Consider the following 24,854-nt stretch of genomic DNA (forward strand, 5'->3'; position numbering starts at 1 on the left):
CCAGGAAGATCCCATATGCCACGGAGCAACTAAGCCCACAACTACTGAGCCCACGCACCACAACTACTGAAGCCCACACGCCTAGAGCCTGTGCTCCGCAACAAGAGAAACCATGACAATGAGAAGCCCGCGCACCGCAACAAAGAGTAGCCCCTGCTTGTCACAACTAGAGAAAAGTCCGGGCACAAACCCAGTGAGCCAAAAGAAAATATAAATAAATAAGTAAATAAAATTTAAATATTGTTTCCCATATTCCCTAGCTCGATGCTAACGTGGCATTCACCCTTCCTGGAGGAGGTATTTCTTCCCAGTATATTCCTAGCACAAAGGAAGAAGCTACTTGAAACTTTCCAAGCTCCAGTAAGTTCTATGGAGTAAAATTACTTCATTCTAAAATGAAGTGGCCGTCCTCTCCTCTGTAACTGTGATTATTCTTCCCTATGAAGCAAGTTCTTAACATGCTTAAGACAACATGAGTTTAGATATCTTAAGGGTTTTTTTTGGTCTTTCTTTAAGTCTTGTAAAATCAGTTGGAATATATTTTAGTCCTGTGTTACTCACATTTCCCAGTTACCTAGATTAATTGATGTGAACAACAATGGTGCTTTGAAGCACTTGAGTACAACAGTGCAAATGATCACATTTCTTAGTTAATGAATGAATTGCTCTTTCATAAGGCTTTGTTTATGGAAATGAATAGAGTATTACCTTGATTAGTGAATTCCCTGGAAAGGAAGGGCCTTCTAAGACGTCAGTTGTACTAAAAACCTAAACAAACAAAATGAGAACGGATAGGAAGGTGAGTTGCCTGAGAGACCTCCATGCTCAGCTTCTGCCAATGGCTGCCCTGCTGAAAGCGAAGAGGCCCAGCCTGGGGGGAACCAGAACCTTTTGAAATCCCTCCTCTGCCTGCCCATCAATCCTCCACCTGCTGCACTGTTTCCTTCTTTGTGTCGCTGTCAGATGCTGTATGTAAGCAAGAGAGAATCTATACACTTCTCCTTTCCTACCTCGTGATCAGTGAACTGATTGGACTCTGAGAGTCTTCTAACTATAAGGATACCTCTAAGTTAACCTCTAGTTATGGAATTAGAGCCCTATCCTCTTTTTTTTTTTTTTTTTTTTTTGCGGTACGTGGGCCTCTCACTGTTGTGGCCTCTCCCATTGTGGAGCACGGGCTCCGGACGCGCAGGCTCAGCGGCCATGGCTCACGGGCCCAGCCGATCCGCAGCATGTGGGATCCTCCTGGACTGGGGCACGAACCCGTGTCCCCTGCATCGGCAGGTGGACTCTCCACCACTGCGCCACCAGGGAAGCCCGAGCCCTATCCTTTTTTAAAAACTTAAAAGAATTTTAGACCTGGCCTTGGCGAAGGGCCCATTGGGCACACCAGGCTGACACCTGGCTGTTCTTAATTTAGATCTTTAGGGATAAAGACAGGCAGGATAGGTCGACTCCCTACTGAGAGTTCTAAAAAGCTAGTTCTTATACTTTTCAGGCTCTGAGTCCAGTGAAGTTTCCACACTGTCTTTATAAAAGGAGGTTTGTAGATAGGAAGAAGGGCTAGGGGCTTGTCTTGAAGTTGTGTTTGCTAAACCCTTCATACAAGCTTGAGAAACATCAGTTGTCCCTATCAAAAACTGAGGAAAGGCTGGTGGACCAGAGAGAGGGTCCTACTGGCACTGCCACTTCTGTTTTTGTGGTGACCGGTTCCATCCAAGGTCCCACTGTCTCTACTTGGGTCTGCTATTGTGTTCCTTCTTTAAGCCATTTCTCTTCCTGGGCTGAGCACTATTGGTCCTTTACTCACTTCCTTAACTTTACCTAACCCAGTGTTTCAAAAAACGCCTCAAAAACCACCAGCGTCAGAAACACCAGAATGGAACTTTCTGAACCCCATCCTCGCCCCGGCAAACAGAATCAGAGTCTCTTAAAATGAGGCCAGAAATCCTCATACTTAATAAGCTCCTCAAGTGATTCTACTCTACACTCAATTTTAAGAATTCCTCGTAATCCATTGCCACCTCCGATAAATATATTTCGAGGGTCATATGTTTTTTTTTTAGTTAGCATTGAATGAGTTTTCACTATAACTTGCTTTATCTGAGATCTTCAAACACACCCTATACCTCCTATATAAATTCAACTTGACTCTAATGAAGCTGTATATTATTAAAAACATCTTTATTTATAGAACCATTACTGCATTCAAATGAGCTTTGGTCTGTTACTGAAAATTATCCCTACTTGGGAAAAAAAAGTTATAGAGAGGATGAATGGTGTAAATTTTAAAAGAGAATATATGATAGAGGTATTTGATGATAACTTTGTATATGCTAACTCATTACTGATTTCTAGAAATTCTCTCTATATAATCCCTGCAAATTCAGATGCTTGCAAATAATGCATATTTGGGGATAGCTGTGAACATTTGAAATCCTTCTTCTTAAATAAGTTGCTGAAAAAGGCATATTTTTTCAGACATATTTATATGGGAGGAAAATATGTACTTTTAGCATATATATATGTGTGTGTATATATATATATATATATATGGGAGGAAAATATGTACTTTTAGCCATAACAGTCTAGACAGAAAAAAAATCTTGCAGTTGGTTTCTAACATAGACTAAAAATTACATTTTAGAGAACATTTTTAAGGATGCATTTGTAATGCTAGAAAAATTTCTTCTCCAAAAATGTCAACATAACACTTTAAACTAGGACAGGCGTACTCATTACCTGAATTTGTATAAAATGCAACCCAGGCAATTGAGATTTTTCTTTTTCAACAAAGTGTTTAAATTAAAGATGATGAGAAAAAATTTTCTCTATGAACATGGTGATAACTTCATAAAGAATTAAAATCTATAGTCACAGCTAGAAATACAGATCGAATAAATCAGAGATGAGGTTAACTAGGTAAACTATTTCTCACATCCAGCCCTTCACCGAAGGGCAAAAATACAGTCACTTGACAGGTGTGTTTCTGATGGAAACCATAGAGTTATATCACTTGTAATTTAAAAAATAGTGGGATTATATTATTCTTCACTTGGAAGAAAATGTTCGACATTAGTCAATCACTGTCTCTTTCTGACCTATTTCTGGGACAGACACACACCATGAATCTAGAGAGAAATGTATTGAAAAGACATATAGGGTGGGTAGCAAAGAAGAGGATCTGTAGCAGAAAGAAGAAGAAAGATGACATCTGGAATATAAAGAAATCTGGTAGAGTTAGAGGATTAGGACCGATGTGCAGACCACTTAACAGAAAATGGGGTGAAGGGAGAGGGGAAATCAATGAGGAATTGACCGTTGACAGAAACATACTTTGAGAGAACAAAATGGAGAACAGAAGAAATTCAGGAAGCCAGTTTCTAAAAAATGGAATTGTAAAGAATGAGAATGTGATGGGAATACTTCTTAAAAAAAAAAAAAAAAAAGATCCTCCAGCTATTTCCAACAGCTAAACATAAATGTGGCAGGTAGAAAAATGATCCCCTCAAAATGTCCACGCTCTAATTCTTGGAGCACTGTCCTGCATTGATCTAATCATGTGTCCTTGAAAGCAGGGGACCCGTCCCAGCTGGAGAGAATCAGACAGTGAGAAAAAAAGACCTGATCCATGTTGCTGGTTTGAGTATGGGGTAAGGGGCCCAAGAGCCATGGGGAGCAGCCTCTAGAAGTGGAAAAGGCAGGAAAACCGATTTTCCCCTAGAGCCTACTGAAGGAAACATAGCCGTGCAAGACCTTGATTTTAGCCCAGTGACACCGATGTCATACTCTGACTTACGGAATTGTAAGACAGTAAATTTGTGTTTTTCAAGTTTGTGGTAATTTGTTACAGCAGCAATAGAAAAACTGATATACTAGATCCTCAGGCGTCACCAAGGCACCAAAATGGCTAGCTGCCTTCTATACAAGGAAATAAAGAAATGACCAATCAACTGCTTTGATATAAGCCCTCAACCCTGCTACACTTCAAGCATCAAAATATATTCAGTATGTTCCAATAGTATCAAAGGAGCATTTTCATAACACTATTGAACAAGCTCCCTTTGGCAATATAGTCAACAGGACAAACAAAGGACTCGCAATTCTTCAATTAGTTATCAGTCTGTAGAAGAGTTTATTTCTGAAAGGAAATTATGATTCTCTTCCTGGTCATGATTTAGAGTAGCCTTGAAGAACTGCCGCCATGTTACCCAAGTGTACAACCTACCAGATAGGTCAGAATTGTTAGCAGCCATAAAGAAATTGAATTTGAAACAGTGTATCCCAAGGTGGGCATGAATGCATAGAAATGCACTTATGCTTTAAGAGCAATATCACTAATATACAGAACATTATTTGTGTCATTTAACCTTAAGATTGCCCACGAACTTAATCTTTATCTGAATAAGTCTTGTAAAACATCCTTAGCCTGAAAAGAGGATGCAGGAACAATATGGCATTAGTTTGCATTTTCAATTTCCATCAGCGATAATGGTGAGTTGGAGGAGGAGGAAGGGAAGGGGAGGGCATATGGGTGAGAAGAGCAAGGAGAGGAAGCAGGGTAGGGGAGAATGTTAGGTAGAAGAGGAAGAGAGAAAAGAAATATACAGTGAGGGGAGGAAGACGAAGATCTGTAGATGACTCTCTAGTGCTAAAATTTCTTTAATCCTCCCAACAACCATATGAATTAGTAAAAAGTTGTTAGTATCACCATTTCAGATGAATGGATCTGAGGCTAAGAGCTCGTTGAGATTCAAACCACGTCTTGCAAATCCAAAATTCTTTCCAAGATGACATTAAACTTCTTTGCGTCCAAGTCCCTATTACCTTGAAATTGATTTTTTTTTTTGAAAAAGAGGAAGATGAAAGGTCATATTTCCAATCCAGGATTATGGCCCTATTTGAGAGATGTGTCCATTCAGCTAACACTTTACTGACTCCCATGAGAGCTAGCTCCAAGAAAGATTAGCTGACTTTGGTTTTCATTATATCCCTTTCTTTTTCACCTCTTCCAGTGCCAAATGACCCCAATCTGTCTGCCTTCAGGACACAAAGCATCCCATCCCAAGCTGCTTCTCACATCTACCCCAGCTTCATTAATGAACAAATGGACAGTTCCTGAGGCACTTGTGTCACTCTGTGAGGGCTCTCAATTGAGTGTCTGCCTGTGAATTTGTCACATTTGGACCTAGAACATGTTCTTAGCCCTCTTACACTTCTGACCTTGAAACACTCCTGGAGCAGAATTCTTGCCCCAGACCAGCCCTCTCAAACAAGACCCTCTTTCCCCTTATGAGGACGCAAGCCCAGTCAAATAGTGCAGTTGCTGCACTGCAGACTGGTTTATCCTAAATTTAACCAGAGTCTCATAAAAACTGGGAAAAATCCTATGTATGTCCGGGAGAACCCAAGTGTAGTGACAAAGCCAGAGGACAGGGGCTGGGAAAACTGCAGAAAGGCCCACATCACGTTGGGTCCCTTCAGTGACTGGAACATCCTTTTCCAAAAGTGGGGGAGGGGAGTAGTCAAAGCTGAGAAAGAGCCTTCAAGATGTCTCAGTCTCCTCCTTAATTAGCTCAATGTGAGTGATAATGAAAACCCCTCGCGTTTGTACAGAGCTTCACTGTTTACAAAAGGGTTTTCATGTCTATTATTTCATTAGTGTCTCCATTTGACTCATGAAATCTTGTGAGTCGGACTCACCCAAGGTACCTTAACGTGCTTAGCCCAGTCCAGACTGCAGCCCAGGTTTTCTGCCTTCCGGGTCTAGTTCTTCCTCTGTATCGTAACACCTTCAATGATGCAGGGACATGTGTAAAGAAAATGGAAATGTGGAATATGAAGTGTAACAGCATAGTGCTAACACTTGAAAGAGATTTTTTTCAATAAGCTTATTTAATGTAATTTACAGATTTTTTCCACTGAAATTATGATACTGTCTGTCCTTGTCTAGATTTAAGTAATGAAAGCAGATTTATTTTGTTGACTGTTATGGGCTGAATGTTTGCTTCCCCCCCAAATTCATATGTTGAAATCCTAATCCCCAATGTATAGGTATTTGGAGGTAGGGTCTCATACTTATGACTGAATCTGCTGGCACCTTGATCTTGGACTTCCCAGACCCCAGAACTATGAGAAATAAATGTCTGTTGTTTAAGCCACCCAGTCCATGGTATTTTTGTTATAGCAGCTCAAGCAGATGAAGACATTGACTACAATGCAATATCATCAGGCTATTCATCAATGTAAGACAAACTTTGCGGGTCAAAAGTAAAGTCCATGCTGTAGGCATGAGTAAATCCATATTTTTCTCAATCCTATTTTATAAATTTAATATGTTTCATTATTTAAAAATGTGTACTCACAATTTTAAATATTCCTTTAGAGCAGCGTTTCTCAACTCTGGCACTTTGAATAAGATAATTCTTTGTTGTCAGGGGCTGTCCTGCGTGCATTGTGAAATGGTTTGTAGCCTCCCTGGCCTCTACTCACTAGATGCCTGTAGAAACCCACCCACCTCCAGTCATGACAACCAAAAATGTGTGCAGATATTGCCACATGTCTCCTGGGGCCAAAATTGCTCCCTATTGAGAACCAAGGCTTTAGAGTCTAATGTGTACGTATCTCCTGAAATAACTACTTTATCTGCCCATCTTTTTTATTTCTTTACCTCGAGTTTAATTAAAAGATAGCAAGAATAGTGTTTTGTTTCAACAACAAAGGCAGTGAAATTTTATGTGCATTTATAAGAAGATTGAGAGGAATGGATGAATCAGAAGGATGACAAGAAGGATGAAGTCAATATAAAAAGGGGTGGACCCTATGGAGAACAGTATGGAGGTGCCTTAGAAAACTACAAATAGAGCTACCATATGACCCAGCAATCCCACTACTGGGCATATACCCTACCCTGAGAAAACCATAATTCAAAGAGAGTCATGTACCACAATGTTCATTGCAGCTCTATTTACAATAGCCAGGACATGGAAGCAACCTACATGTCCATCGACAAATGAATGGATAAAGAAGATGTGGCACATACATACAATGGAATATTACTCAGCCATAAAAAGAAACGAAATTGAGTTATTTGTAGTGAGGTGGATGGACCTAGAGTCTTCCATACAGAGTGAAATAAGTCAGAAAGAGAAAAACAAATACCGTGTGCTAACACATCTATATGGAATCTAAAAAGAAAAAAAAAATGGTTCTGAAGAACCTAGGGGCAAGACAGGAATAAAGATGCAGAAGTAGAGAATGGACTTGAGGACACGGGAAAGGGGAAGGGTAAGCTGGGACAAAGTTAGAGTGGTAGTGTATATATGGACATATATACACTACCAAATGTAAAATAGATAGCTAGTGGGAAGCAGCTGCATAGCACAGGGAGATCAGCTTGGTGCTTTTTGACTACCTAGAGGGGTGGGAATAGGGAGGATGGGAGGGAGATGCAAGAGGGAGGAGATATGGGAATATATATATATGTATAGCGGATTCACTTCATTATAAAGCAGAAACTAACACACCATTGTAAAGCAATTATACTCCAATAAATATGTTTTAAAAAAAAGAAAAATATGTGGAATATATATACAAAGAAATATTATACAGTAATGAAAATGAACAAAGTATTGACAAATTCAACAGTATAGATGATTTTCAGAAACATAATATTGAGTAAAAGAAGCCAGATAAAAAAGAACACATACTACAAGATTCTATGTATATGATATTCCAGATAGGCAGAACTACTTGATGATATAAGGATAGAGACTGTCTTTGGAGAGGGTTAGTAGTGCTCAGGAAAGTACATGAGAAGGATACTGGTTATGTTCAATTTACTTATGTGGGTCATGTTTTTAAAATTGTGTTACTTTGTGAAATTTGATCAAATACACACTTTATATGAGTATACTTTTCTTTATATGTTTTACTTTACTAAAATGTACCTATAAGTGAAAAAGAAGTAAAATGGAGAAGTCATTGATTACAACAGAATTTATCCAATGATAAGATTTTGGAAATGAAATGGCCTAGAGCATCAGTTTTCAAAGTCTGAGACTGAGTCCAGAATCTGTATCTTTAACTAACTGGCTTCTGCTATAACTCAAATAGTAATATTTGATAAGTACTTGGAATTTGTAAATGGAAGTTTACTTTTTTTACAATAAAATTGTATAATCTTTTTAAAAAATAAATAAATTAATTAAAAGGGGTGGACCAATTCTAATTGAAGAGTTTCATGCAAATAGAAATGTGAATGCCATGGATTGCTTGGTCCACACCCTACATCCTACAAATCCCAATCATCACTGTAGAATTTTAAGTTTGTTTACTTCTTTTTCCTTCCTGTAGATACAACTTTTCATTTTGGGGAAAACATGCATGGTAAACCTACTTACCTCTGAGAAAAAGTATGACAATTAAGTGCTGATGTATAGTCATTAGGGATAAACCCTGCTTGAGTTTGTAATCTCATTACAGTGGACTGTTCTGACAGAGAAATAAAAGAGATCTAAACATAGGCAAAAACCTAACAGTTCCTTACAATCTGATAAACCTTAACATCAATTTAAAAAAATGCATTTTATTCCAAAGGAATACTTTTGAGAGTCTTCCATAAAAATAGCTACTTGACCTGGTTTCATAAGCAGCAAGAACAGGGCTCAGTGGCCACTTAGGTTCCTGTATCTATGCCTCATTTCTTCAGGAGGCAGAAGACAGAACGGCCAAGATATCAATGTGATTTATTCCATTATACCTTCATGTTGCACTCAGCTTCTGGTGATTGGTACTCACTGTCAAGATCAGTTACAGGGCTTCCCTGGTGGCGCAGTGGTTGAGAGTCTGCCTGCCGATGCAGGGGACACAGGTTCGTGCCCCGGGTCCGGGAAGATCCCACATGCCGCGGAGCGGCTGGGCCCGTGAGCCATGGCCACTGAGCCTGCGCGTCTGGAGCCTGTGCTCCGCAATGGGAAAGGCCACAACAGTGAGAGGCCCGCGTACCGCAAAAAAAAAAAAAAAAAAAAAAGATCAGTTTTAAAGGGCTTGTTCACTGGCTTTTCATCTGGTAATAAACGAGATGAAAACTACAGTGGAATATTTTTAGTGCTGGACCAGTGACCACTACAAAAGCTTTTACTCTATCTTGGAAGCTCAATTTAATCCATGGAATAGGATGATTCATCATTCCAGTTTGCCCAGGACTTCCCTGGTTTTACACTGAAAATCCCACATCCCAAGGAACCCCTCAGTCCTGGACAAACCTAAACAGTGGGTTACCCTGTTTGAGTTATGAGTTTTTGACAGAATATTTATTGAAGTTAACTTTTAGGAAGTGTTTTCCAAGAGTTGGAAATATAAGGTCAAGAATAGTCTCTAAATCTACTTTTAAAGGAAAAAAAAATTCTGTTTTGTAACAATCAAGTAGCACTTGGCATTTGGAATATACATTTAACTAGCCTGTATGACTTCCAGGTATTTGCTGCTGCGTTTGTGAAGACGAGCATTTCCAAGGGCAAAAGAACAATCTTTTTCTGAGTGCTTCCTTTAAGCAAGGACACGCTGCCAACTTGAAAGGAAATAAAGGCCACACTTTGTCTATGGGGGGATCCTACAGTTATTCCCCTGCAAATTTAATTCAAACAGGTCTTGAGATCTGAAACATGGAGATATCCACAAATTAGAGGATACTCGGATTTTAAAAAGGAAAGAAAAGAAATCCAGGCCACAGAGAACTATCTCAAAGCAGCAATAGTGTTTCATTTTCATGTTAATCACTCTAGTCCTGAGAACATGTTTTGAAAGTCTATATTGTGAATAAAATTTCTTGAGATTGTCTCTATATGAAATATGCATACTACAAATTTTAAAACCTAAGTTATTGTTTTCCAGCAAGTCAATTTCATTAAAAAAATAGCATGCATGTATAACATGTGCAAATCAATGTTATTCTAATACTTCGCTTTTAGAATTATTAATTATACAAATATGCCATTCAACTAATGTATTAATGATTCCTTTAGAAAATGCAGCATTATTTTAATTTTATCACTCAAAAATATTTAAAGAGGTAAATATACCTCTTTAGAATATCACTATCTTAAAATAAAAGGATTTATTTAGAGAAGTTGCTATTGGAAAATGTTATTTTACTTTTTCAAACAATTTTAAGAATCTGCTTGACTTATAAAACTGATAACCTTCAGAACATTTATTATATGTTCATTGTAGGATGTACTTATAGATTATACTTAATCCTGTCCATTACATGAGAAAGATTTGTGATAAATCCTTTTACTTGATCCGTTGTTAGGGTCCCAAATCAACTTATAAACAAAAATCCCCAATGTAAGTGTTATTATATTTAAACAGGAAGTTGATTCTGTAATGGAGTAGAGACACTTGTCACTACAGATCACAATAAAACTTAAGAATATTAGTGTAGAGTCTGTCTTTATATCACCAGGTTACAAATAAGCTATTTTGTCACTATAGTTATGGTTTAACACATCCATTGTCAAAGGTATGACCGAAGTGAATAGAAATATTTAAGCCCCAAAAGTTTTAGGGAATTCTGAGTCATGAAGCTCAAGTAATGTTTCTCAAATTCTAGGGGCTATTGGTATCTGCCAACAGTTCAAAAATATAGATATAAATCTTAGGAATCACCAAAATTAATTTTACCTTGTTTGGCACTTCCCTTGTAAGACCCCATTTCAAATGTAAGGGTCTTAAAAGTCTTGAATTTAAGGTGGTAGCACAATTCCTTTTTAGTAATGTAACTGGAGAACTCTTATATGTAGTCCACATCTTAGTTTGGCACCTACAGGTTAATCCTGCAAGACTTTGATGTTAGTATATTCCATGAAGTATTTTTTTTTTCTGTGAAGTATTTAATGACAATATTACAGTGTCCACCTCAAGATGTATGTAATAGTCACATTTTGATTATCTCTCAGGCCCCAGTTACACAGAACATTATAATCAGAAATGTATCAGAGACGTCCAGTGTCATGACACTGGTTTCAATTAATTGCATGTACATTGCCTAAAATCGTTTATAGCCAAAAGATGGATTATAAAGCAATAAAAGCAAGAGTAGCTGAAGTTGAACACAAACACACACACTGAAAATATGGCATCTTTAAAAAAAAAAAATATGTACCAAGATTGAAACATGATACCAGGGAAAGTGATCTGAAGCCACCCAAGTCCTGAAATGGTTTGTGGTTTAGGCAATTTTTTTTTTAATTGGCCATCAACTCTTCACTGTCTTCTCCTTTCCTAGTTCAACGCTGGAGTTTGGGAATGATGCAACTACAGCGGAAGGCTTCAGTGCTCCGTGGAGACAAAAGAACCAAGACAGTTAACTCAGGCTAACAAGTGAGTGCCTCAGACTAACTGAAAAATCCGGTCCAGCTGTTTTGCATATGTTTGACACTAACTGGCTTTTAGATTAAAAATATGACTTTCTGCCCCCGCAGAAAGTTTAAGTAAAAAATGGCTTTTTTTTTTTTTTTTTTTAAAGAGCATCAGAAAGCTTTCATACTATGTATATATTTACTACAAAAGCTGAACCAAGCACACACACAGTAAGGGGGAAAATTGACTCCAATTGATAGCTGGTTTAAAAAAATAAAATAGGCAAACCAAATAATCTGAAAATAGGGTTTGTCATGGAAACAGCATATTAATGGGACCATATTCCCAGTAGCTTTATGGTTTTTCAGGCAAGTCTTATTTTGCCATCACTGTTGAAAGAAACAAAAGAATACACTGGCTTTCTATATGCTACACAATTTAAAACAAGTTGTTTTGTAAAAACAAAGCCTGCTGGTGGCTTAAAAATGTCTTTTCAAATTACTTAAATCCAGCATTTTAAAACCTGTCTGCATCGAATTTTATAGTTACATCATTTTAAGGACACCCACAATAAGAATGCTTTGTATTTATTCTTAGAATAGAGACTAATAATCTTAAAAATTTTTTTCCAGAAACTATTTGTTGAATAATCTAGTGAGAAGACCTGTTTTAATTTAGCCTAAGAATTGCTATTTTTTGTGTGCCTACACAATAAAACCTTCTCCAATATCTACTATATTAGATTAATGTAACAAAGAAAAAAAGAACATAAAGTTGCACCTTGCTAATTAAAACTGAATGCTCTATTTTCAATTAGATTTAAGTTTTTCATTTGCCTTAAAATAAATAATGATGATGACTTATAAGACAACTGCCTTATAACCATGAAAGTAACTCTATTTTATTAAAGGTCTTCATTTTAGCCCCTTGTCATTTTATCACAAAATGTTTTCATGGGAAAATTTAATATAGATATTTTTAGTGTATAAAGGAATAAGAGACTTGTCTTCCAAAGGTTTTTGAGGTTTTCCATCTGGCATTCTCCTTTTCTCATAACCTTATTTCCATATTGTAAAATATATAAGTAAACTTTGTAATTTTATAAAAATTAGTATGTGTATACTTATGTATATATTTTATAGAGAGATATAGACATATGTATATATACAGTCTACATATTGTACACTTACATTAATTCTAACTAAGAGTAGACCAACCAGATAATTCCTCTAGGGAAGGTTCCTTGAACAATATAAAAATGGATCTTCAGAAGCAAACAACAAAACAGCCTTATACACCCAACTGCTGCTTAAAATGCTTATAAACACACAGGCAGTTAACCATTTATTGATTGCCTATTTATGGTTTTGGAATATCCAAGATTATGGAAAGTATAAGATAATACTTCATAAAAATCGTGACAAAGATGATGGTAGATGATTTAAAAATAAACCTCCATATTATAGAAAGTTACGTAAATTTACCCTTTAAAAGAAAAAAAGCTGTAATAAAATTAGAGTTCTCTTTTTAATAATCTTCTTTGAGTAAAGAAATAATTTGCAAACTTCTGTTTTATATTGTTACTGTCATGGAAACAGATCTTTCCTAGGGACTTCACAACATCAATCACTACAATGCAAGTCGGTTAATTCTTTGGAAGGACTGATCTGAAGGTTTAAAGATAGACTTTTTCGTTGAAATTCCTGAATTTATATACTGTGGGATTGGCTATAGACACTATAAAATGTAAAGGTAGTTCATAGCGCATACAGTTCCAGCTCTATTATTTTCAGGCACAAAGACCATATAATTTTGTACAAAACTTTGATTTTTTTATTTGTGAAATTAAAAATATGGTATTATATATATAAACTTCTATTCCTCTATAAATATAGATGATTTTGTGATAATGAACAGAATAAATGCATACCAAATTCAAAGACCATTGTCATTTTAGGGTATGACAGACATAGATAGATTTAGGTCCTAAGTACCGGCATTTTGATAAACTCTTAAAGTTTAAAACAATACATCAGGAGGATTGCTTTTCTCGTCTTTTTCACAGAGAACTAAAGTGAATATTTTTAAATGGCTTTGAAAGATTTACATTTGACACATTTCTGTAAATCCAAAAAGGAGCACACAGGATTTAGTGCAGTAGACCTGCACACATTCTCCCTTTAGCATGCATGCCCATATTTTGTTTATTTCAGGAGCTAATCCCATCAATTATTCCACCTCCTTTACCTCCTGGAATCTTACCAGGTTATTATTAGTGATGTGGATTGTTTCTCCCTCAGAATGTGTTGTTGAATAATAATCGTAGTAATATGTTGAAAGTGTACAAGTTTTACATTTTAAAGTTTCTGATATATGTCTAATTATTATTTGATTGAAAATAAGAAAGTAGCACTTCATTTTGAGGACGTCCATTACACTGAAATCTCCTTCAAGTTTTCATATTCAATTTACCATTTTGCTGTCCTGTTAAGGAAAGCAAAGATCAGCTCCTTAACAAAGCTTTCCAGGTGACCTAACATTTCCATTTTACAGAACGGTACATCTTTATGCAGGCTGTCTCAATCCTAGAGGCACGTTGCCAGGCATCCGTATGCAATTAGAATTAACATTTTATAACTCCCATCTTCAGTCTCTCCCAACCCACACAAAGATTCATGCCTCTTCCCAAATCTCAGTAACCACATCTTTCCATGACGCTGGGCGAACCCATACCAGGTTTTAGACGCTGGAGAATGAAATGAGCTCATCCACCAAAAATTAGACTTAAGAAAAGTTTGGCATTGGTTATCCCACTCACCCTCTAACCAACTTAGGTGGAAGAAGGGAGTGTCTGGGCGTTTGAGGCCAGAGCGAGGGAGGCTGCAGCTGCCAGTGCCCACATCCGTGGGCCTCCTCGAAGCTAGGGGTAAGGTTCTGGACAGTGAAAATTTCAGCTTCGGATAGTCTAAGGGACAGGCCTTTGCAATCTGGCCCCGGACAAGGGCTGACTTGGGATGGGCGGGGTTCCACTCTCGGACTTGCAAGCTTTGTGGAGTTCTGTACCTTAAGAGCCCAGACCCCAGCAAGCATGGGGAGGGAGGGAGCAGACAGAGGAGCAGGAAAGTGATCCGGGCGGTGCAAACCCAAGCACTCCCCACCCCGCGTCAGGGAGGGGCGCGCCAGCACCAACAGAAGCAACGAGCAGTGAGCTCTGGTTTTCTCTCTGCGGTACTCTGCAAAGGGCAAGAAGAAAAAGTCTCAAATGGTTAAACCGCCCTAAATAATTACAATTTAAACCAAAAACAAAAAAGGAAAGTAAAAGAAAAACCCGTGAACGGTCGTCATTTAAATACAAATATACTTACAAAAATCTTACACAGGCTATTTACAATCATAAAAGCGTACAGTCCCGGTACCAGAGCAAGAGAGGTCTGTCCATCCTGCTCTGGCAGTTGGGCCCTCGAGTCCCTTTGCCCCCAGGGACAGAGCTTTTGCAGGAGCCTTGTTGTTAAAAGGAGCCCGCGAAAGTGAATGGCTACTGAGAAAGCTTCGAGTAGCCAGACTTGGCAAGGATTCCATAGGGCCAGCATTTTGGGGTGGCTGGGACCAGGCTGAGGGCTGGGAATGGGCTGAGTCCCCAGTCTCAGACGGTGGTCTCCCCCTGTTTGCTATTGGTGAGCCTAGTGTAGAACTTCCTCCAGGAGTTGAGGGTCTTGCCGGACCAGATCCAGAAGCCTGACGTGATGCCCACGATCAGCGTCATAAGATACTTGATCATGAAGACTGTGAAGTCAGGGCTCATGGGCGGGTGCGGCGGGGCGCCGCCCGCCTGGAGGTGGGGGCAGGGGATAGCATAGCTCTTGCAGCTCTGGGCCACCCAGCTGCGCTCCCACTGGTCCCGGAAGGCCTGCTCGTAGAAGTAGCAGGCAATGACGATAGTGGCTGGCACCGTGTAGAGCACGCTGAAGACGCCGATGCGCACCATGAGCTTCTCCAGCTTCTCGGTCTTGGTGCCGTCGTGTTTCATGATAGTGCGAATGCGGAAGAGGGACACGAAGCCGGCCAGTAGGAAGGACGTGCCGATGAACAGGTACACGAAGAGTGGCGCCAGCACGAAGCCGCGCAGTGCGTCCACGTTGTTGAGCCCCACGAAGCACACCCCGCTCAGCACATCGCCGTCCACCTGGCCCAGCGCCAGGATGGTGATGGTCTTAATGGCCGGCACGGCCCAGGCGGCCAGGTGAAAATACTGCGAGTTGGCCTCGATGGCCTCGTGGCCCCACTTCATGCCGGCCGCCAGGAACCAGGTGAGCGAAAGGATCACCCACCAGATGGAGCTGGCCATGCTGAAGAAGTAGAGCATCATGAAGAGGATGGTGCAGCCCTCCTTCTTGGTGCCCTGCGCCACTGTGCGCGCCCCGTCCTCCGCGAATTTGTCGTTACACACCACCCGGTCCTCCAGCAGGAAGCCGGCGATGTAGGCCACGGCCACTGCCGTGTAGCAGCCCGACAGGAAGATGATGGGCCGCTCCGGGTAGCTGAAGCGCCGCATGTCCACCAGGTACGTGAGCACCGTGAAGAGCGTGGAGGCGCAGCATAGCACTGACCAGATGCCGATCCAGGTGCGCGAGAAGCGCAGCTCCTCCGGCCCAAAATACATAAGCCCGTATACCTTGGTCGGCTCGCAGGGCGCGCCGCAGTCCTTCTCCCCCAGGAAGTGGTAGTTGAGGTAGGAGGGCACCTTGAGGGCGCGCGGGCACGAGAACTTGCCTCGTTCCGACGCGCCGGCGCCCCCCGCGAAGCCGCCCCCCCGGTACCCTCCGCCGCCGTGCTGTGGGTTGCTGGTCCAGAACTCAGGCAGCAGCGAGGGCGTCGGGGTGCCCTTGTCCGACGTGTTCTGGCCCACGCACAGCTCGCCAGCGCCGTGCACCGGGAACTTCTCGCACTTGAGCGTGTCAGGCCACTGGAAGCCGAACTTGTTCATGAGCGCCTCGCAGCCCTGGCGCGCGCGCTCGCACAAGGAGCGGCAAGGCGGCAGAGCCTGCTCCAGCACGGTGCACACGGGCGCGTACATGGAGCACAGGAAGAACTTGAGCTCCGCGGAGCACTGCACCTTCACTAGCGGGTAGAACTGGTGCACCTCGAGGCCCGCATCCTCCTGGTTCGTGTGGCCCAGCAGGTTGGGCATGATGGTCTGGTTGTACGCGATGTCCGTGCACAGCGGGATGGAGATGGGCTGGCAGTAGCCGTGGTCCGGTATGGAGATGCCCCGCTCGCCGTTGTATTGCTGCCCGCTCTGCTGCTGCTGAGGCGGCGGGGGCTGCTGCCCCGGCCCGGGCCCCTGGCCGGCCGCCTGCGCCCGGACCCCCAGCAGCAGCGGAGCCTCCAGCAGCCAAATCAGTAGTAGCACTCCGCGCGCCAAGCGCCCGGAGTCAACTCGGGGGGGACGGCGGCGGCTGCCCACGTCCCCGCTTCCCTCCGCCACCGGTCCAGTGCGGAGCGTCCCGGCACAAAGTTCCCAGCTTGCGCCGCTGGCGGCGGCGGCCCGAGACTTCTTAGGCGCCTCCTCCTCAGCCATACTTTCTCGGCTCCTTTCTTGGCGCCTCTCGGCTGGGGCTGGCTGTGGCGCGGCCGGCGGCTGCTTCCCCTGAGGCCGGGGTGATCTCCTCCCCGCCGGTGCCCTCCGTCGAGCCCGAGCAGTGCTCGGCCCTCTCCACCGGCTCCCGCTCTGCGTCCCGCAGCCGCCGCCGCCGCGGAAACTTGCGATTCATGAAGCGCGGGCTGCGGGGAGAGCCCGGGTGGCTCGGGCGCGCCGGGGTCGCGTCCCGCCTTCCTGGCCCTCGGCTAGCTGGCTCCCGGCTGGCGGCGCCGCGCTAGTGGCGGCGGCCGGGTAGAGCGCGCAACTCTCGGCAGCCCAGCAGCCTCGGCTCCCCCCTGCGCCTCCGCCTCCTCCTCCTCCGCCGCCGCCTGACCATTTGTGTCAATCCCTCAACTCGCTAGCTCTCCTCTCCCTCGCGCGCCCTCGGACCGGTTTCCAGGCGCCCCGCAGTCTGTCTTTCACCGGGAGGGAGGAGCCTTGAAACAGACGCGGAACTGGAGGCTCAGGGACCGTCGCCCAATCGCTGTACTGACTTGCCGGCGCAAAGGGCGCCAGCCGCGGTGTTCCCAGAGCGAAAGTCGGAGGCGGGCGGGTGAAGGAGGAGGCGGGAGAGGGAGGAAGTAGTATTGGTGCAGAGGCACCTCTCGGCACAAAGAGTGGGTTTGCTATGAAGCGGGACAGGCTTGGTTGCTTTTGCTTCTGCGGAAGAAAGGGCGAGGACAAGTAGGAGAATGGTCCCATATGCTGCTGGAGATAATGAATAGGAGTCGGCGGACCGCGCGATTTAGCTTTTCTTTTATCCATTTTTGTGTTTAAAAATTCTGCTCTTAGTGCTGGTTACAAACAGCAAACCAAGTGCTTCGATCAGAACAGATACCTTTGACTTAAGGAACGCAAGGCTTCCTTTGAGTTTATATCTGTCGAGGTTTTGTTTTAAATGTTACTCTCAAATCTAGAGCTCTCAGGCTGGGCTTGGCGGGCTTTGGACGCGCCATTTCCCCCAAGGAGAAGTTCACGGGATCGCTATCAAAGGAAGAAAAACAACAACCAAACACAAACTTTGATGGAATTTAAAAAGTAAAGTCAGATATACAGTCCGCTATTACTATCTTTTCTGTGGTCGAACTCTTTTTTCTCCTCTTTATCAATCCAGAAACAGAAGCAAAGAGAAACTGCCCGTTAAATATTTAGAGAGAAAAACTTGAGAACCCGACGACCTCTCTGAGGGAGCAGAGGAAGCCCGCGCTGCCTGAGACCCCAGAGGTGGTTCGGGGCCGGAACTGCGCCTGGGGGCAGCCTGGGCCCTGGGGGAGCTCCTGGGAGCCTTCCAAAGCCCGGAGAGGCCCACGGACCTGTGGGAAATCCTGGGAGGGTCAGACCCGGGCCAGCTGGGTGCCACAGGCCGGGCTGCAGAGTGGTCTTCCACTCAGACGCAGAACTGCGGATGCCGGTTCACAAAACAAACAAAACAACACAATTCATCTCAGCCGACTTACATTCTTGTTGTTTTCGTGTAAGATTTTTTTAAAGTGATGCTTTGACTACGTGACTCAGTTTTATCAATAAAATGCCACTGTATTATTAATTCTACCTAGGATTGGTTGACCTATGATTAGACTCTCTTGGGATACTTTTCTACAGTTATTTTCTATCTTTTGTTTATCCATTCATTTGTTTAATAAATACTTACCAAGCTCATATTATGCTATAAGCACTGTTAGGTAGTAGAATACAAAGATAAGCAAGACATGGGCTGGCCTTACAGGAAGGCATAGTGCAGTGGGGCACAGAGATGTAGATCAGTTCTCTTGGTGCCCATCCCAAAGCTAAAGGAGCACTGGAAAGCAGCCAGGCAGTGGAAATGGGTAGGGAGGGTTCTGGTGGAGAAGTGGGTGGAAGGTGCAAAAGACAGGAGCTCTGAAGTGCTTAAATTGCTGCAGGGGGAGGGGGCTGGGTGTGGCTGAGATATTATGAGGAAGGCAGGAGAAAAATTTTAATCCATGCTAAAAAGTCTGGGTTAAATTATATAGACAACAGGGCGATGTTGAGGGTCACTTTTTCCCACATAAGCAGGGGGTGGCTGAACAATATTGTTATAATTTATATCTGTTTGGTATGTTAAGCTCAACTAAAATGCAGCTTTTTTGGTCTTTTTTTAAAGAGCAATGCTCCTCAAACTGTGATCTCTGAACCAGCAGCAGCACCTGGGAACTTGTTAGAAATGCAGATTCTCCAGCCCCATCCATACCTACTGAGTCAGACATCCAGGTGAGTGTGATGCACTCAAAGTTTAAGGACCATTGCTCTAGAGAATAACTGTTGTATCCTTTTCTACACTGAGCACTATATTAATCATTTTGAGGTTAATTCTATCTTGAAATTGTCATATTAGTGGATACCAAATGGTATTTTATATTGGGCCTGATCATTTACTGTCTAATCAATCTGGCCATCAGATCTACAAAATTGAATTGATCATCTAATTCCTGAGAATGAATCAGACCACCGAACTGCCTAAGGCCACAATGACTGAACATAGAGCCCTCATTCATAAATCATTTAAATCATGAAACAGGAAAGTCAACTGGAAGTAAAATTCTTCATTCTCACATAATTCATAGGATGGATTTTAAAAGACAATTCCAGCTGGATAATGTACCCACTAAAAAAAGTTCAGTTTATCAATATTCGCAGATACTCTCTTAAGAGCCCCAGAGTTTTTCAGAGCTTTGCAGTGGTTCAGCAGGTGGCTTCAGGATGACTGGGAAAAAGGGAAGCTGGGGCACAATGTCATTGGGAAGCTTAAACATTAGTCTACATGTACTACTTTAGGTGAGTGTCACTTGTCCTACATACTAAAAGGTCACTGTAAATTTCATCACCGTGCATGTTGGTGTCTCTAAAGATTGTGCAGTCATATCTTTACCTGTTGAAATGAAATGACATCTATTTGTTTCAGATACATATATTATCATTTTTCAAATATTCATGGATGTAGTAAATTCATAAAATTCATATTTGTTTTAAAGCATTTCTGGATTCCTATTTTTTTAAAGAAAATGCAACAGATATCATAATGTACAACAGGTATCATATGTGAATGAGTGTGTGTGTGTGTGTGTGTGTGTGTGTGTGTGTGTGTGTGTGTGTGTGTTGACAATAATTCATGAAAGATTTTGGTATTGAAAAGGAGGTTGGGAAGCACAGGTGCTCCCTGAGGTCCTTAGAGCACTCACCATTCATAACTATTCATTTTATCCTTCAGCATCCTGGCCCACAAGTCTCCCAGGGACACCTTTCTCTAGCCTCTCACCCTGATGCTCTTTCTTCTGCTGATAACGTCCCATGCTTAGAAACTTTACCATGTTTCTTCTGCCCCTCCTCTTGTGTAAAGACTACTCTGTCTTGTGTTCCATTCTCTCAAGGTCATTCTTGGTGACTGGGCTCGGTGAAAAGTCAATTTATTCTAGTGTATTAATTACCAAGAAACATCCAGTGTATTAAGCATCCACCATCACCATCACTTCAGATGCTTCCTCTTCTCCCCCAAGGGGGTAGGGCACAGGGAGTTTAGCAGAATGCAGTTCTGTTCCCCAGAGTAGGTCTGTCCTGCTTCAAAAGTTGTTCTCTTGAAATACGTGAGCTTGTTTTATCTTCCACTGGACAGTGAAGTTTACTAGGGAGGAGGCTCAGAAGTGCAGTCAGAGCTAAAAAGAAAAAGAAAGTCATTTTTGCCAGATCATGGAACCAGAAGGAACCCAAAATATCATCTAAGGACTAGTTAATTTTCTCCAGTTTATAATTAAGAATGCTAGATCCAAAAATGTTAAAGGAAGAGATACAGGTTAAATGGCCTTGTTTGGCATGAATTTTGTTAAATGCTTATTTTAGTCCTTTCTATATTCTTTTGAGTAGCTATCGTTCTTTTTATTTTTTAAAAAAATCAGTTTTCTGTAGAAGTTTTCTCTCAATGGATTGTGTAAAAAATGACCTTGTCAAAAAATTGTTTCCTGAGAGTTATTTTCCAAAGTTAAAAAAAAAAAAAAACCTAGGTTGTCTTATCTATTTTTTATACCAATACGTTATTTCATTTATCAAACCTACGTGATACAGAGGAAGGTATTAAAATCAGGAACAGTTCAGGGTGGTAACCAATAAAAATTAGTGTTATGGAAGGTCTTTTGGGGAGATGATAATAGCAGTGGTAACAAAATGTAAGAAGGAAAATATGAGCAGCATATTTTGACATTAATCTAAAATATATTATTTTCTCATATATGGTAGAAGGGGTTGAGATCCACAGATAAAAATTACTAAGTAAGTATGAACTATTATGAACTTGGTAATAAAAATATTTTAATTAGGTAAAAGCTATAAGCATAACCCAATTCCTCCTTGATACTGATTCTTCAAGCATCAGTCAAGTTTTCTTATATCGAAGATCTTGTTGTATCAGCCCTTGCCCAAATCTTCTGAAGTTTCTCCAGACTGCTTATGTCAGGTTGAATATGGATAATTACCAGTTCCAATTACGTACAATTGGGTGCACATAGACTCGCCTGGAGTTAGGTGACTGTTCCAGGTGCAACCTGGCAGATCTAAGATAGTTTAAAACTCAACTTTATAAGGTTGGACTCACACCTCTGTATCACTTTTGTATGTTAGGAATGGAAAGTGAGAACTTGGTTTACTATGCTTTGAGTGTCTGATGCTTATCTTTGAATTCCTAGTGAAGAGATATTGATTGGTTCAGGAGCTGGTAGTGATTAAGAAAGGCTGGGCTATGCTATTCCCACCTTCCTCGGAGGCATCACCTGAGGTCTGTTATATTGTCTTTGTAGAGACACTTTATCTAAGCTTTCAGCATAGATTTCTACTTCTTTCTTCTTGAATTTCTAACCCAGGAATTATGGCAGAAGCTAATTCTTAACTTACAAAACATCCGTATTCTTTTGCAAAAACTCTAAAACTAAATGTCTTTTCTTTCTTAATTTTTTTCTTCACTCTTACACAAATCTGTTCTTGACATTGGTGAGATTGTTCTTGGATTCATTTATACACAGAACCTCAATTCATAGGCGCTCTTTGAAAGGTCCATCTTTTGAGAACATATATTGCTTTCCCTAAAACAGCTTATCAAAGGAGACTATCAGTTTGACTATCCTGACTTTTATCTTACAGGGCACTTATAGCCGATTAATATTAAGATCCTAAACTAACTTAGCTTTTGTGAGTCAGCCGTAATTTGTTAGAATTTACATTTGAAACATGGTTAAGACTCAAAGGTTGAATATAGATGGGTATATTCAGTAGGTCTAGGTTCTTATCATGGATTACTTATACACAAATCTCACAGAACACATTTTAAAAAAAATAGAAGTATGAAAGGGAGATCACCATCACTGAATTATCATCAATAAGGTAGGGTAGTTATTACCCCCAAATCTTCTTATAGTTCAAAGATTAAACTGTAAAAGAAGATTTTGCTAAATATATTACTTAAATCTTAGTTTAAAATACAAAGAGCTATCTCATGACTCTGCTTTAATGAGTTCTGTTGTCATTATGCAATTGGAAATAGTGTATACTATCTGGGAAAACTTCTGCAAAACATGTACACATTTGTATTCGATCTAAAATGCAGTCCTTCTCTGAGGCCCTGGGAAAGAAATATAGATGATCCCTTGTAAATTAAAATGTTATGTTTCTTAAAGAGGCCTCTCTGATTGGCTAAGATGTGGGGAGCATAGTTTGGAGTCATTTTGGTGCTGAAAGAGGTTTTTAAGAGTTCAAGTAAAACTTCTGCCTCTGGAAGTGAGCATGTCTGCTCTCCCTTCTGGATGACTTGACATTTTGTGTGTGAGGGGGAGAGATAATATTATACATCTTTTAACATCATAGTCTGATCAAATTGTAGTTTTTTTTGTTTGTTTACTTGCTTCTTGCTTTAACCTGAAATCCTCTGGCTGAAGATACAACATGTAAGTCAATCCATGGTGTCTAAAGTATTAGTAAAAATGCTTCTTAAAATAACATCTTTGGAATTATGATTAAGAACAAATGGAACAGGCAACCAGACATTTTCATTGAGATCCGACATTTCTTTGGACAGAGTAAAGAAAAGCACTTGGCTACTTGTACTCTATTAGACATCTAAGGCGAAAGAGATCCTAATACTTGAAAAAAAGTGGAAAAAGAAAAAAAGATCATTTTCTTCCATGCACGTTGTCGTCATATCATGTACCTGACTTAATCTTCACAACAACGCTGATGCAGGTAGTTAGATGATGACTCGCAGTTCGGATGCAGAAATGGAGGCTAAGGTGTTGCCTTGCTCACCCAGCTGGCCATGGCGGGAACTAGAATTCAAATGCAGCTACTACATGCATTACCATGGCAGCACACCCAGGGAAACAAGATAGATCCCATAGCTTCTGTAACCTAATTAAGTTCATTAGAAAATCCAAAACTCTGCCAAGAATCTACCTCTAAGACAGTTATTTGGATGTTTTAGTATAAAGGATATCGAACACCACAGGTCACTGTCAGATGGCCACCCATGATAAAACCCGAGAAATAATGGTACATTTTAGATGGGGGAAGGTGTGTGTAAGGCGGCAGAAAAATAGATTCAAAATGTAGCTTTCCTGTGATCTGATCTGATCCATGGGTAGACCTTTAGGGGATATACTCGCCATTCTTACATCTATTTTGCATCAGAAGAAAAGCCCGGACACTGGGGTATTCTTTGTGCTCAGCAAAAGGCACTGTCATTTCTTTTATCATGGTGAGTTTTCTTGCTTTCCCGAGACTCAGTTTCCTCATTTATAAAATTAGGATGATAATCTAATGAATACCCATTAGATTGGGTATCTTGCTGGCTTTTGCATACTGTAATTCTGATCACAACAAAGAAGTATGCATGTTTATATTTAAAAGTCAGAGTATTAATCAATAGGCAGATGCATTTGGTAAAACTGCCTTAGCACATTGATTTTAGGAATCTCTGCATTATTGATCTGATAGGTTGGAATGCAATCGGGGTCCATTTAAACCAAGGGCTTTTCTTTTCAGCTTTCATTTTCCCTCAGTTCTCTCAAGAACAGAAGTAAGAGAAGTCCATGTTTACGTGGGCTCATGAGCTTCCCCTTGGGGCTCTGCAGTGTGTGGAGTTTGTATGTCATTCTGTTTGCTGCAGGCCCTTCAGATTAACACAGACTTAGCTTAGAAAGAAGAAAGTAAACTTTGCCATCATTAAAAACTGATAGATATTTGAAAATTATGCACACAGATCAAGGTTGGATCTGATGATTTTGATATGGTTAATTTTCCCTTTTACTCCATTGTTTCCCCCCAGATCCATTATTTTATGAATGTTCCATGTACTTATTGCTATATAACAAACCACCTCAAATTTAGTGGCATAAAATAATAGCCATTTTACATGTTCACGAGTCAGAATTATTATGCTCATGGAGTCAGAAATTTGGACAGGGACGGAGAGAATGACTTGTCTGCATGCCATGAGGTCTGGGAACTCAGCTGGGAGGACTCCAGCAGCTAGAGGTGACTCAGGCAGTTGAGGGCTGGAACAGTTGAAGCTGGAGGATCTGCTTTCAAAGCGCTTGGCCCCTAGGCAGGGACGCTGGACTCTGATGGGACCATCAGCCAGAGTGCTGACGTGGCCTCTACAGCATGGAAGTCTTGGGGTAGTCAGACTGTACAGACTGTAGTCAGACTGTACTGGAACTGTTGTTCCAGCCAACAACACAGAAGCTGCATGTTCTTTCATGACCTAGCTTTGGAAGCCACATAGGGTCACTTCCAACGTATTCTAGAGCCAAAGCAGTCACAAGCCTGATCAGATTCAAGTGGAGGAGACCTAGACACC

The 24,854-nt window shown here is 41.3% G+C and overlaps 1 protein-coding gene and 1 long non-coding RNA gene across 2 annotated transcripts in view; one reads left to right on the top strand and one right to left on the bottom strand.

Moving 5' to 3' along the window:
- LOC138414170 (uncharacterized) overlaps positions 1-24,854 on the top strand; it is a 114,686-nt gene that overhangs the window by 55,135 nt on the left and 34,697 nt on the right. The window contains exons 3-4 of the long non-coding RNA XR_011246601.1: positions 11,291-11,385; positions 19,125-19,231. This is a non-coding gene — a long non-coding RNA (uncharacterized lncRNA). The remainder of the gene's footprint in view (positions 1-11,290; positions 11,386-19,124; positions 19,232-24,854) is intronic.
- On the bottom strand, positions 12,762-17,342 carry FZD1 (frizzled class receptor 1). The gene has a single exon (XM_060020562.2). The coding sequence runs from the start codon at positions 16,940-16,942 to the stop codon at positions 15,008-15,010; it is 1,935 nt and encodes a 644-aa protein (XP_059876545.1). The 5' UTR covers positions 16,943-17,342; the 3' UTR covers positions 12,762-15,007.

This window comes from Delphinus delphis, chromosome 9 (assembly GCF_949987515.2).
Source record: "Delphinus delphis chromosome 9, mDelDel1.2, whole genome shotgun sequence".
In the NCBI taxonomy this organism is placed as follows: Eukaryota; Metazoa; Chordata; class Mammalia; order Artiodactyla; family Delphinidae; genus Delphinus; species Delphinus delphis.